General features: G+C 37.9%; 1 protein-coding gene across 1 annotated transcript in view; it reads left to right on the top strand.

Annotated features, from left to right (window-relative positions):
• The window catches only part of RAD23B (RAD23 homolog B, nucleotide excision repair protein), a 101,768-nt gene extending 99,275 nt beyond the window's left edge, over nt 1-2,493 (top strand). The window contains exon 10 of the mRNA XM_069090631.1: nt 797-2,493. Within this exon, the coding sequence (XP_068946732.1) occupies nt 797-910 (114 nt within the window). The 3' untranslated portion in view covers nt 911-2,493. The remainder of the gene's footprint in view (nt 1-796) is intronic.
• Nucleotides 2,494-15,671: the final 13,178 nt, after the last annotated feature.

Here is a 15,671-nt window from a genome sequence, read left to right as displayed (position 1 = left end):
AGTTAGGTTACAATAGACTTTTTAAAAGTAGGAGATGATCTCTTCTTAAAACAATAATAATCACATGAAATAGTCCCAAGTATTACTTCCTTCCACTTAATAGCTCTCCTGCCCTCATTTGTTTTTGAGGGAATATTATAAAACAGGCAATATGTTGCTGTTTTAGCTATTTATGTTTTGTACAGTGATAGCTCAGAGTACTAAGGTTCAAACAGTGATTTTACTAAAATCATATTCCAGTACTATCAGGTAGAAGCAGTTTTCTAAACAGTTTAAAAGAAGCAGGCCTGGGTATATGTATAAAGCAGTCATTAAAGAGATCCCTTAGGATTCATGAACTCCACTTCTTGCCTAAAGAGCCCACAGCTGGGTGTTAGATCAACCCAGTGAGAACCAAAGTTAAACCAAACTTCTCTGGGTCTATATCTCAACTTTTTGCTTACTACAGATGTGGTTCATGTTGTGGGAATGTGGGAAGTTAATTCATACACCTATCTAGTTTACCCAGTATCCCACAATATCTGTTCTTTTGCTTATGGAATAAACAAAAATAGAGTTAATATAAGTGTTGCTCTGGGTAGCTAGCCTCTGGTTTAGGTGACTAATCCTTGTACTGAGTTGATAAGGCTTAAAATGTTTAAGGTGTTTGGTGCTCGTCAGCACATTATTGATGAATGATGATTTGGTAATAAGATCCATTACAGCTGAATTTGTGCAATAGCAATTTACACTTTCATTTATGTGCTACAACAAACATGTTAGATTTAATTTCTAAATGTATTTTTTCTCTTTCCAGTTAAAGGCATTAGGATTCCCTGAAGGACTTGTGATACAGGCTTATTTTGCTTGTGAGAAGAATGAAAATTTGGCTGCCAATTTTCTTCTACAGCAGAACTTTGATGAAGATTGAAAGGGACTTTTTTTTTTTAATCTCATACTTCACACCAGTGCATTACACTAACTTTGTTCACTGGATTGTCTGGGATGATTTGGGCTCATATCCATAATACTTGGTATAAGGTAGTAGGTGGTTGGGGGTGGGGTGGGAGGGGATATAGGAAATGGGGCAGGAATAAATACAGTGCATGTCTGCTTTAAATTAGCAGATGCAGAAAATCCACACAGTGTAAAATACTATACAACCAAAAATCAGCTTTTGCAGGTATTTAGTTCCTTCTATAAAACTGTAGGTAACTTTTCCTAGGTTTTCACTCTTTTTAGTGTACTAGATCCAGAAATTTAGTGTAATGCCCTGCTTCTTGTTTCTTTTACTTAACATTGGGTTTGGAGAGAGCCTTTGCTACCTAGAATCTACAATCTCTAATTCATGGCAACACTGGATAATGGCTTTGTGAAATTCAAAAGATTTTTGGAGCAATTGTAAACATAAATGCCAAATTATAGGTGGCTATTTTTGCTGCTTCAAATATGAATGAAATTAGTGTAAGAAAGCCCATTCTTTCATGTTAATTGCTGGGGGGCAGGGAGAAATCCTTTCTGATGAAAATCATTACTGCTATTTTAAAATTCCTTGATCATTGAATGTGAGACCCCTTCTAACATGATTTAAGAAGCTGTACACATACAGGCAAAGTTATTTTCCTGTTGACGATTTTTTTTTTCTTTTGGTGAAAAAATGGTAGAAACCTAATTACTGTTTACTTCAATGTTATATTGCAGTAAAAGTTTTTAAATAACCATTGCATGTTTGCTTTTGATGTATCCCATTGTGAACTGAGCACTTTTGGGGCCAATGGAGAAATGTAGCATTCACTCTCCCTTCTCTCTCCCCTCCCCTCACCAGAAATGTTTTGAGTTCCAACTGCTACCTTTTATTTTTTTTTTTTTTACTGACTAAAAAGCTGATCCAGTATAAAATTGAAGGAAATATTTCAAGACTAGTTTCCTGATGCTTGTACACTTTTTCCCCTTTCTCATACAGGAGTATATGGCCAACTCAAGCCACTGACATTGTATTGCTTTCTTTAAAAAAAAAAAAAGTGCATAGAACTGTCTCCAGCAACTTTTCCTCCATTAGAACAAAAAGGGTGAAGCCTATTGGGAGGGTTGGGAAATGGAAGCTGGTAAGAGTTAAAACTTTGGAAAACAGACAAACAATCAAGGTAACTCATGGCATATTAAAAGGAAAATCTTAATAATAGTGTTGGCTTTCTTTTGTTTTGTTGTACTCTTTTAATTTCCCTTTGTAAATCTTGGTAATTAATCCTAGGAGGGGGCAGGCATCTACACTTGTTTCTCAAAGATATTTTGGTCTAACATAAACTTAAGCTATTTAAAGAACTAAATTTGAATTTATTTTGACTCTGTGATGCTGAGTAGGAAGATGAAGTTTGCACAGATTTTTCCCTGAAGTAATCTCTTGCGATATCCTTAGCACAGCTTGATGATGATGCTTTTTTGAGCTTCTATGTCATGCACTCGTTACCTTCTGTCTCCTATGAAAATAAACAAAACTATGATTTTTTCCCACAATGCTATTATGTAGTTTAATTTCTAAATGTCTATCTGAAAATGTGAATATTTTTTTATCTGACAGTTTCTTAGTATAGGTGATTGGCGAGTATATTAATCACAGTTGGTCTAATCCCATCCAAGCCATACTCGTCTTAATATGTCTAAAATAATGGCAAAACCTGAAATTCAGGTCCAGTATTATTGCATGCCACAAATGAATAAAATCATTGTTTGAAATAGGATACCTGATGCTGAAATGTAGAATAGGAGCAAACCTTCATTGTTGTACTTATTTTAGGTATCAGTGATTTCATCATAATGATCAATAACCAAGTGTATGTCAAAAAGGTAATAGAAAATGTTAAATTTTTCAGAATATTATTCCAATAGAAAATGAATTTGAGCTATAAAATGGAAACTTATGGCATCTGAAAGAGAAAATGGAAACATTCCTTGAATCTTTTTTAAATGTTCTACCATTATTTGAGTTAAGAACTTAAAAGAATTAAGAAAAGATTTAACTTCATAATTACTACTGATACATAAGTTTAAGATCTCCAGTTGATAGTCACGATTAACACACAGTTCTTTCCAAGCAAATTAATTGTTAATGATATAGGAGCTTTGGCAAGTATACACATGCAAGGACTTATTGATGAAATATGATACTCTTGTGGGAAATGTGGAGAGAGATGAGATTGGTTAAAATACAGTTATATGAATTAAGAACTGGTTGAATGACTGGATTCAGAGAGTATTCATTAATGAATCAGAGTCAGCTTTGAGAGAAGCCCCCAGTGAAGTGCCTTTGAACTCAGGCTATCCAAAAGTGAAATAATATACTGCTTCCGGTAGTAGTAGATTCTGTCATGCTAGAAAGTTTTTATGCAAAGGCTTTTGAGATTACTTGTTTGGTGTGTTGTAGAAAATATTATTCAGTTGGACTAAATCACCTCTTAGATGCTTTAATAATTTTGTGATTTAAAAACAAACCAAAAAAGCCCTACTATTCCTTTAGCCTTTCCCTGTGTTCAAATTTCCGTAATGGCATATGCAGAGTTTCTCAAAACCATAAAATGAAGGATTAAGCAATTTTCTAATTCCTGGTAGAATAAACCAGACTACTTTTGTCAGCTCTCAAAAATCCCTTTCCTCTTGTTCCCAAAGCTTGAAATACGTGGCAAAGAAGGTTTAATCATAAGCCTGTAAAAACTGCAAATGTTCTCAATCAGATTGAAAGCATAGCACTTAAATACTTAATGCATTTTGGCCTCCTTATTGACCTAAATATATGCTTTTTCTGTTTTATGATAGTGGGTCAAAGAAGACTGCAAAGAGGTGTACACCCTTATAGAAATATTTCCAAAGCTTACTTAACTTGAACTTTGAAGGCAGGGATTCTGTAATGACGAAATGAGGATGCAAGTACTGAGATGAAGGATGGAATGTGTAGGTCCAGAAAGTGGGTCAGTGTAGACCCTGGACCCTGAGATTAGCGAAAGGAAACTGTATGGCTTAAGTTGTGGGATGACTGGCCACTAAAAGTGGAAAATTGGGGGGCTTCTCAATTTTTTCTTTAACTTTTTGTCATACACATCAGCCCATTTAACAGTTTATCACAGAATCTCGGTGAATGAAAAAAGCATGAGGCTCTCCACTAGTAGAAAAGAAAGATGCTTCCTGCTGTTTTAAATTCCCTTTATAATGGAGGAGATAACCGATTTAGGATGCTTCAACTACAAATCAAATTGAACATGCATTTTCTTTTCTTGATAAAACCAAATCTAGTTTTGTTGTTGAACCATTTGACATTGCTAAGAACTTTAGTGAGGGAAACTTTTCTAGTGTTTGGTAGCATATGACTACTGGAAGAATTAAGTTTGATCCAACAAACATTTTTTAAATGTGCCTCCCAGTTCCCCAGCCATTTCTCACTAGCCTCCTTGCCGTCCAGACCTGAGACCAGCCCTTGGAGATTGTAAATCTTTCATCTCTGGATATTCAGCACATAATAAGCATGTAAATTGCTTTTTCTTTCATGCAGAGATACAAATACAAAATATAAGGCAGTCTTTGTCCTTCAGGAGCTTGCATTCTATTGCGGGAAATTGAAAAGCATTTTAAGGCTTGCTGTGTATATTAGTTTACATTCTGGTGATACAAAGGTAAGTGGAAGCTGTCTCTGCCTTCAGAGTTCACATTCTAATGGGCAAGATGTAAATAGATATTAAATGTATACAGAGTAAGGTAACCTCAGAAGGGAGGGCATCTTGCTGATGAGAACTGTAGAAAGCCAAGAAAAATGAGGTAAAGGTGAGGAGTGAGAAAATTGAGATTTGGGGGACAACCAATGCTAATGCAGTCAGAGAAGAGATGAAATGTCACGTGCATATGTGAGGGACAATAAGTAGTTGGATTGTACCCACGTGAAAAAGGGTAAAAAATTTAAAAAGATATGAAGGTATGAGAATAAGATTTGGTTACATTAGAGTCTAGATTGTGAACATTAATAACTGTTAGCATGGTACTAAGTGGTACTTGGTTCTGAAGAGAGCAGGGTTTAGAAATCAATTCTGTTTTGGACATAAACTGAGTTTGAGATGGCTGTGGGATATCTGTTTCCAGATATTCAAAAGTGGTAATATAAAACCATTTAAACTTAAAGGGGAAACTAGTTAATCTGGGTTTTGGGGGACACCCACAGTAGAAGTGATCTAAAGATTCATCAAGGGAGGCTGAGGAGCTGTGAGACAGGAAAAAACAGAAAAGAGTAGTCATAAAAACCCAGAGAGGAGAGTATCCATAAGGTTATCAGAACTGTTAAATGCTGCAGAGCGGTCAGAATGAGTATTGAGATTAGACAAATCTGACGATTGAAATTTTTGTTGCTGAATCATTTCAGTTGTGTCCAACTCTTTGTGACCCCATTTGGCGTGTTCTTGGCAAAGGTATTGGAGTGGTTTGCAGTTTCCTTCTTCAGCTCATTTTACACACAAGGAACTAATGCAAACAGGGTAAAGTGACTTGCTCAGGGTTACCTAGCTTGTTAAGTAACTGAGGTTGAATTTAAACTTGGGTCCTCCTGACTCTAGGGCTGGCACTCTATCCACTCTACCACCTAGTTCATCACCGCTGATTTTGAAGGGTAGTTTCTGTTGAACGATGGAAGTTACAGATGATTTATTAAGAGAGAACAGGAAGGAGCAGCACCTAATATAGACAGATAGCTTTCTCAAGTTGAGCTGAGGAGACATGAGACTATAACTAGGTCTGGTAGAATCAAGTGCTTGGAGTTTTTTTTTAGGACATTGTTAATCAAGAATATATTTGTATATAATGAGAAAATGAAGATAAGAAATGGGACAATCTTCTGGAAACTATGGGAGACTTTCAGATCAAGGGCATGGTGTATACAGATAAGTTGACCTTGGCAAGGAGAAGGGGCATTTCTTTCCTAAAAGTAGCATTCATGGAAACAAAAATGTATACAAAGTAATTTCCAGGGGGAGAGCACATGTCTAATATGACGGCCAATTTGGGTAACAAGAATAGGAATTCAGAAAAACAGTGAAAGTTAGGGACAGACGTGGGTATGAGGGGATGGGGATTGATGGTCAGGGAAGGAAGCTAATAGCTAGGCAGCCAGCCACTTGGAATCCCCGTGATTGAAACCATAAGTGTTTCTTCAAAGAAGCTAAGATAATGTTGCTTTGATTATCAATCCCTGAGTTGATAAGGGGAAGTAAGTAAGGTATATGCATTTGCTGACCAAGTGATGAGTTCCCTGGTTCTTCCTGGGGCAGACTGGGATGAGCAGGAGTCCTGGAGGCTTGACTGGTTATAAATGTGAGCCCTATTTAAGATAGGCAGTTTCCAATATTGGGCCAAGTCAATTCTGTTCCAGGACTTAACTTTGAAAGATCTTAGAGAGGATGGAAAACTACAAGAATCTGAAGAATCAAGCAATCTCGCATGGGAATAGTTATTCAACCTTCATTTGAAGGCCTCCAGTGAGGATCTGTTACCTCCCCAGGTAGCCCTTTTATTTTGGAATGACTCTAATCAAAAGAAACTTTACTTTTATTAAGCCTCAAGCTTGCATCAGAAACTTTTTTGCCCTTGGCTTCTGATTCTGCCTTGTGGGGTCTATCAAGATAGTAATAGCTAGCATTCATATATGTTATACAGGTTTGCAAAGGCTTTATTAAGCACCCATGATGTGACAGGTCCTGTCCTAAAAAGTCCCATTTAAAATGAAAGGGGCCAGGTTATAAAGTGTTTTTAAAACCTGAGGATTTTATTTTTGATCCTGGAGACAATAGGGGGCCACTAGAAATTGGATGGGGGGATTGAAGGCTATTAAGGGCAGACCTTTCCATTAGGAAGATCACTTTAACAGCTCAATAGTCTAGGTGCGAGGTGGTGAGAGTCTGTACCAGGGTAGTGGTAGTGTCAGAGGAGAAACAGTATAGTCAAGGGATAATAAGGGAGGAATTTGGGGACTTGTTTTTAAAAACTGATTGGATATGGAAAGTGAAAGTGATTCAAACATGGTTTCAAACCTGGGTGATTAGGAAGGTGATAGTACCAAGATAGTAGATGGGGAAGTTGGGAAAAGGGAGGGTTTAGAGGGAAAACTAAGGAGTTTTCGGCATGTTGAGTTTAATGTGTCTGGAACATACAATTTGATTTGGCTAATAGGAAGCTGGAGATGTGTTATTGAAGATCAGGAGAGCGGTTAGGGTTGAACAAATAGACCTTAGAGTTAGATGCCTTAGGGTGATCCTTAGAAAGACCACTCAGACAAGTTGAAGGAAAACTAGGTGAGACTGGAATAATGAAGAATCAGACAAAAGTATTAAGAAGAGGATGACTGATGGTGCCAAAGGCTGCAAAGAGGTCAAGAATGCCTAGGATTGAAAGAAGACTGTAAGACTGAGTAATTAAAGCATCATTATTAACTTGGAAGAGAGCAGTTTTGGCTAAATCATGAGGTTGGAAGTGAGACTGCAAAAAGGTAAGAAAACTGAGAGGGAAGGATGTGGAGGTATAGACATATTTGTAGGCAGCTGGGAAGTAGCCAGTAGAAAAGTGAGCAACTGATGATTAATGAGAGTAGGGATAATAAAAGGGATAAGCTGCTTGTGCCATGTGGAAGGCTTTGTGTTGGTAAGAAGGACCACCTCTTCATGTGAAAGAGGTGAAGGAGGAAGTACTGACATCTGAGTACCACCAAATTCTCCAGTCAAATTTCGTTTCTTCATCTGAATGGGACCAAAACATTCAGGAACTGCCTATGGGGTTTATTATGAAGAAAGTACTTTGTTCATTTGGAAGCACCATAGAAGGGTGAGCTCTTATTATTGCCTAATTCCATCATAGATTTAGAGAGGAAAAGAGGTTCAAGGTTACCTGCGCCAACCCTCTCCCCACCCCTATTTTACCAATTAAGAAATTAAAGCTTCCAGAGACTTAAATGACTTGCCCGAAGTCACACCAAAGTAAATACCAATAAGATTTGGCTCTAGGTCTGCTGACCTGATCCAATACATTCACTAAGACCACCTTTCTCACACAGATAAGTTCCTGAGATTTGAATCTAGATTTTCTTGATTCTAAATCTGTATCACTTTTCTCTGAGTGTTTTAATGGATTGAATTGTCAGAAGCCTTTTGTGAAGGTTAATCACACTTTAAGTGACACTCATTTCATGTCAAAAATAAGTCATTTTAGAGAATTGGGAAGTAACTGTCTATACATGCCTCTCCAAGCCAGCTCCCATAGAATAATTTGAATAAATCATTGCAGTATATTTCAAAAATTTCTAATATTTGTGGCAAATATTAAGGGACCTCTGACATGAGCTTGGGATTTAGGCTTAAAATTTGGCTGCAGCTACTTTAAAAAAAAAACCCCTAAACAGGGTATACACACACACATATTTATGTACATATATAAATATATGTATGTGGGGGGAGGGGAGTTATACTCTCAAAGGTTGCTTTGCTATTTGCATTACCATGTACCTATTCCAAAGTGTTTTCTATTCAATTATTTTCTAACATGGCTGGCATCCATACAACTTTTTTAAGTCAGTTTTCTATTCTCTTCATTGTTCAGCTGTGACATGGACTGGTAAGAGAAGAAAAGAGTTTTTGGTTTATTCCACCCTAAATGGTCTTAATCATTTCTTCTACCTCCACTGTGGCCTAGACCCAATGTCAGGCAGTCTTAAGCTTGGACTTCACTGTTTTGGTTCCTGAACTATTTATACCATACCAAATGAGCTGGAGAAGGAAATGGTGAACCATTTCAGTATCTGCCAAGAAAACCTCAAAGATGTTATGAAGACATGACTAAAACAACAGTAGCAACAACGAGGCAGTAAGGAGGTAGTTCTCAGAAGAAGGGCTGTCTGAGCTGTATATTAGCAGGTAAGTCACTCTAATTTGGGGAACCCAAAATAATTAGTGTTCTCTAATGCAGTCATCATGTAACCAGTATTCTAACGCAGTACCACTGTCGGGGGGTCACAGGGCATAGGGTACCAAGTCTAATCCCTATTCTGTACCCAGGCATGTGATCTGGAGATCTTTCACCCTGGGGATTTGGCCTCTAAAGTAAGGGGGAGGGGAGCTGTGGTCTCCTTGTTTCTCACACAATGGCTAGTCAAACTCCCATCCTGGGACCCAAGGATAATCATACCTGTAACTTAGGTATAGTTTAAGTCTGTTTCTCCAGAGGTGAGAAAGTAAAGAGGTAATAGGTGTATAAGTTGAATCAGCTATAGGACAGGCAGGCAATTTATTCCTACTCTTAAATAGATCTCACTGATTTGAAAGTTTCTTCTAGCAATTTAGATCAAATGTCCTTGAGGCCACATTGTCCTAGGCCCTTTGGTGAGGCCTTTTGACTGAATCCAAGTTTTACAGAACAAATCCTTTTATTTTTTTTTTAAGCTTTTATTTCTTTTTAGTTTTCAACATTCCACAAGATTTTGAGTTAAGAATTTTATCCCCGTCTTTCCCCTACCCCTCTCCCCCAAGATAGCAAGCCTACTGAATACCCCTTCCCCCAATCTGCTCTCTGTTATATCCTCTCCCATATCCCCTCTAACTTTCTAGTAGGGCAAGATGGATTTCTATACCTCAGTGCCTATATATCTTATTTCCCAGTTGCATGTTAAAAAAATTTTTTTTTAATATTTGTTTTTAAAACTTGGATTTCCAGATTCTTTCCCTTCTTTCCTCCTCACCCACCCCCACTGGGAAGACAAGCAATTCAATATAGGTTGTACGTTTGTAATTACGCAAAATGTTTCCATAGGAGTTGTATTGTGACAAACTATTTCCCTCCATCCTATTTTCTACTTTGACCCTGTCCCTTTTCAAAAGTGTGTGCTTCTAACTACCCTCTCCTCCAATTTGCCCTCCCTTCTATAATCCCCAATCTTATCCCCTTCCCCCCTACATTCCTGTAGGGTAAGATGCCCAGTTGAGTGTGTGGTATTCCCTCCTTAAGCCAAATTCAATAGGAGTAAGGTTGACCCATTCCCTTTCACCTTCCTGTTCTTCCCTTCCATTGTAACAGTTTTCTCTTGCCTCTTTTATATGAGATAATTTACCCTTTTCTATCTCTCCCTTTCTCCTCCCATTATGTAGATATCATCCCTTCCTATTCAACTGATCCTGTGCCCTTTCTCTATGTATACATGTACACACATATACACACACTCACATGTATTTATACACACATACTCTCTCATACATACATTCAAACATATTCCTTTCAACTATCCTCATACTGAGAAAGGTCTCATGAGTTACATTTTCATTTTTCCATGTAGGAATGTAAATAGTTCCTTGTGATTTCTTTTTCCTTTTTACCTTCTCATGCTTCTCTTGCTTCTTCTATTTGAAAGTCACATTTTCTGTTCAGCTCTGATTTTTTTCATCAAGAATGCTTGAAAGTCCTCTATTTCATTAAATGACCATCTTTTCCCCTGAAACATTATACTCAGTTTTGCTAGGTAGGCAATTCTTGGTTTTAATCCTAGCTCCTTTGACCTCTGGAATGTCATATTCCAAGCCCTTTAAAAGATCCCTTAATGTAGAAGCTGCTAGATCTTTGATATATTCATAGAATTTCTTTACATCTATGGCTGTTACACAATTAAAAGACCCCAGCTGTGATCTTTATTTGAGGAGGCTGGGGGGGGAGGGGGAGGGAGAAGTGGAGGCGGAGGCGGTGCCTTGATGTCGAAAACCTGTAGTTCATGTTTTAGCAGTTTTTGTTTGTTTATTGATTTGGCCACAGTAGTAGGATTTGAGGGTAACTTTTTAGTGTGAAACATAAGTATCCTATGCTCACACAGCCACAAGCAAGTGGTTGACAAATTACACCTACCCTAGAAGGTTACGTGTCATGAAGAAGTCATGATGCTAAAGCCATCCCCCTTTTCTCTAGTGCTTTGCTGTTGGGTTTCAAATTGTGGAGGAATGAGAGGAATTAGTCATTGCTGTTTGTGTTATGTGACCCCCATTGCTTTCCAAAAACTTGTAATCTTTTAGCAACAGAGAACACCTTCAGGGTTGTCTTCCATGTGACCTAATGCAATAGTATAGACAGATGAAATGAAATTATATCAGATGCTTTTGTCTATGTGAGAGTGTTCAGCATGGCAAAGTTGAGTGGCAAATGGCCGCGGGACTGGATTGGGAGTCAGAAAACCTGTGTTCAAATTTTAACTCTCACTTACTATCTGTGTGACATTGGGCTAGTTATTAGACCTCGCAGGGCATCAACTTCCTCATCTACAAAAGAAGAGTTGCATTAGGTGACCTCTAAGGTTCCTTCCACCTCTAAATCTGTGATTCTATGAACTATTAGTTCTTTTGGAAAATTACGCATTTCCTCTGGAAAAAATCATGCATTTAATTTGTAAAATGCAAATCATGCATTAAATTATACATTAATTATGCATTTTTACAATTATCATGCAAAGAGCCCTGGGTTTTATACTGGGGAACATACAAAGTTTACCAATAAGTCCCAGCACTCTTGGACCTCACAATCTCTTGGGTAAACATAACGAGAACACACACTATTACACGATAAATGCATTAAAGATGTGCAAGGCAAAGTGCTATTATGTAATATTGGAGTGAGGTTATTACAGACAAGGGGAACAAGGACTTCATGGAGGAGGTTGCATTTAGGTTGAACTTTAAGGGACACTACTCACAGCTGATGATTCATATTGGGTAAATGAATGTAAGAGGCAGCTAGGTGGTGCCATAGTGCATAGAGTGCCAGACCTGGAGTCAGGAAGACTTATTTTCCTGAATTCAAATCTGACATCAGGCTTACTGGCTGTGTGACTGGGCAAATCATTTAGCTCTGTTTGCCTCAGTTTCTTCATCTATAAAGTGATCTGGAGAAGGAAATGGTGAACCCCTCCAGTATCTTTGCCAAGAAAATTCCAAATGGAGTCACAAAGAGTTGTGTACAACTGAACAACAACAAATTAATGTAACCCCTATTCCAAAGCCCATTGGTGTGGGACTCTGTCCTCATTGGTGGAAGTAATTACCTTGCCCTGTGTGAAGGATAGGGAAGAGGTGGAGAGAGCTTGAGATCTCTGCCAGTCCCCTTATGGATTCTTTGGGACAGAAGCTTGAAGAGTCCCAAAGCAGAGTGACCAAGGATTCAAGCTTTCTCCAGTTTTCCCCAATTCTTCCTTGTCTCTGCAGGGCAGGACATTCATTTGAACCCAGGTCTTCCTATTTAGATCCAGAATCCTACCCACTGTGCCACCTAACTGCCCCTACACTCTTCCTTATCCTGTCCAATTATCGTTCTTTTTTTCCATTAAATCCTCCATAAAGAATCCGCCATATTGAATATCTGTTTCTAGGCCTTTTCACATTTCATGTGTGGCAGGGTAGTTATTGTGCTGCCCATGTTGCTACAGCAACAATCTACTTCCTTTTTCCAGAAATATATTTCTTTACCCCTTTAGGACTTTTTTAAATTAAATTTATTTTGAAGAAAAAGAATGTCATTTATGAAAAACAACTAACTTTTGAAATGTACCTACATATGTCTTTAATTGAGGGTACCACCATTCTCCCTATCACCTAGGATCATGTCCTAGAAGTAATTGTTGACTCTTTCCTATTACTTATCTCCAAATCCAATCAGTTTTCAAGTCTTGTTGGTTTTACTTACAAAATCTTTGTCAAATCCATCCTCTTCCTTTTATTCAAATAGCCACTACCCTAGTTCAGGCCCTCATTACATCTTACCTAGAATATTCTAAGGGAGCCATTTCTAGTCATCCTGATCTATATCTTGCCACTGAACCCAGATGGCTCCAGAGGAGAAAATAAAACTGGTCACCTTGCACAGCCCTCCCTCACATCTAATTCACTTGCAAGGCATGGCATCATCTTCCTGATGCCATGGTCTTCTTTATGAACAAAAAGGACGAACACTACCACCACCAACAACAAAGATTATCCTAATAACTTCCTAATTGGTTTCTCTTCTTCTAGTCTCTCCCTTGTCCAGTACATCTTCTACTTACCTGTCAGTATACTCTTCCAGACACAGGTCTGACTATGTCATTCCCTAGCTTGGGAAACCCTTCGGTGCCTCCCCATTGTCCATAGGATAAACTACAAACTCTTTAGTTCGTCTCTTAATAGTCTCCATAACCTGATCCACACCTACCTTTCCAGCCCTATTTTATACTATCCATTATGAACTGTACATTCCCACCAAACTGATCTCTTCTCTAAACCTGTTTCAGCTTCCTTCCTCTATACGTTTGCACAAACCATTCCCCAAGGCCTGGGAATGTCCTATCCTTATATCTGCCTCTCACAAATCTTGACTCCTTCCTTTAAGCCTCCAGTGAGTGACTGCTTTCTCCATGAAGACTTCTCTGAATCCTCCAGTTTATATTGCTTTCTCTCTCATACTAATGATATTTATTTTTACGTGTTATGTCCCCTCCATCAGAATGTAAATTTACCATGTGTAGAGACTACTTCATTTTTACCCTTTGCCCCTAGCATCTCTCCAGCAATCCCTTGCCCAGAGTTGGCACTTGGTAAATGTTTATTGGATTGAATTGCATTGAATTTGCTGATTGTTCACAGAAAGGAGGGCTGTGTGCTTCAACGTTAACAGTATGACACCAACATTGTCCACTGTATTTGGCCTGGTTCCTGTTCTTTTATTTGTTCTTTTCTGGCTCTGCCTTATTCATTCTTCATCACTTCATACAACTCTTTCTGTGTTTTTCTGAATTCTTCGTCTCTATTATCTCTTACAGCCTAGTGAAAATATTCCATTTAGTTCATGTGCCATATTTTGTTCAGCTATCCCCTGATCATTGGGCATCTATTTGTTTCTAGCTCTGTATTATTGCAAATATCACTTCTATAAATAGTTTTGTGCATGCAAGTCTTGTCTTGCTGCCATTCATGTCCTATAAAATCAGCGGTAGGTTCTCTGCATTGAAGGATACAATGTTTTGTAATATTTCTTGCATAATTCCAAGTTATTATTCAGACCAGGTAGACTAATTCACAGCTCCACCAGTGGTGAATTAACATGCTGATCTCCCCATGAGTTCTACAATATTGATTTTGGCCATCTTTGCTAATTTAATGAGCATGCAGTAAAAATGCCTCAGGGTTTTTTTATTTTGCATTTTTCTGGTTATTAGTTATTTTGACCATTATTCCCTCACCTGGATATTGATAGATTTCAGCAAACCATCAGCAGCATGGTACGGTAAATAGTTCATCTGACTTGACCGTTACTGGCTATTTGACCTTGACCAGTCACTTAACCTTTCTTAGCCTTATCAGTGAGGGGACTGGACTCCCCAACCCTTTTTGTCCCTTTCAGTTCTTATTGGACAATGTCTCATTGGCTATTTTTATGGACAAAATGTTATGAAATTGTGGGTTAGATGATGATACAATTAAGTAGATTCAAAATTGACTGAATAACTGATTCCACAGAATATTTGATGACTAGAAGTGAGCTTACAGTAGGGTCTCCATAGGGCTGCCCTAGGATCTGTCAAAGGCCTATGCATCAACATTTTTATCAGCAGTTTACAGTGTGCTTGTCAGATTTGCAGATGATTCTAAGCTGGGAGGAATAACTACCATATTGGATGGCAAAGTAATCATTCAAAAATATTTTTGCTGGTTAGAATGATGGGCCAAATCCAATAAGGTAAAATTTAATCAAGGAAATATTTTTAAAATATATGTATATATATTGAGATATATATGTGCGTGTATATACATATATATACATACACAGGTTCATATATATATATATATGATAGGGAAGCTGGAAAGGGCAGCCAATTGGCACAGTAGATAGAGCACTGGGCCTGGAGTCAAGAATACTTGGGTTCAAATCTGGCCTCAAAAATTAGCTGAGTGACCCTGGGTAAATCACTTAACCCTATTTGTTTCAGTTCTTCATCTATAAAATGATCTGGAGAAGGCCCTGGCAAACCATCCCCATTATTTTTCCATGAAAATCCCAAATGGGGTCATGAAGAGTTGGACATGACTGAAACTACTCAACAACAACAATAACAAAAGGTTTATACTTTGATTCAAAACAGTGACTTCATAAATTGGGTAGAATGGTTAGACAATATTTTTTTCTCCTTGGGGAAGAAAATTGGGAAATTTGAATGAACTCCAAGCTCAAGTCCAGTCAACAATATGACAACAAAAAAGCTCTTATTGTCCTAGACGCCATTAAGAGAGCCATAATACTCAGACTACAGAAGCTGATCATCTCTTTATACTCTTCCCTGGTCAGGCCAAATTTGGTGTGTTACAAGCTCCACATTTTAGGGTAGGCATTGATTTGCTAAATATATCTGAAAAAGAGTAACTAGGATGATGGAAGGATTGGAGGACAGACTGTGCAAGGTGAAGAATGTTTAATTAGCATAGAAGAAGAGATGATTTAGGCATGACTTGATGAAATGGAAATGGAGAATGATAAAGTTCTATAGCTCCCTTGTGTAGAAGAGGGGAGAAGTAGGATCCATGAGTGGAAGTTGCATGAAAGCAGTATTCAGTTTGATGTAAGGATAAATTTTCTACTATAAATTTGGACCTACCATCTAAAAATAGGATGGATTCCCT

This window comes from Petaurus breviceps, unplaced genomic scaffold (assembly GCF_028583685.1).
Source record: "Petaurus breviceps papuanus isolate PSGF00001 unplaced genomic scaffold, PetGlider_PUasm1.0 187, whole genome shotgun sequence".
Classification (NCBI taxonomy): Eukaryota; Metazoa; Chordata; class Mammalia; order Diprotodontia; family Petauridae; genus Petaurus; species Petaurus breviceps.
Note: the sequence above shows the minus strand (reverse complement) of the source record. Positions and strands in the feature narration are given on the sequence as shown.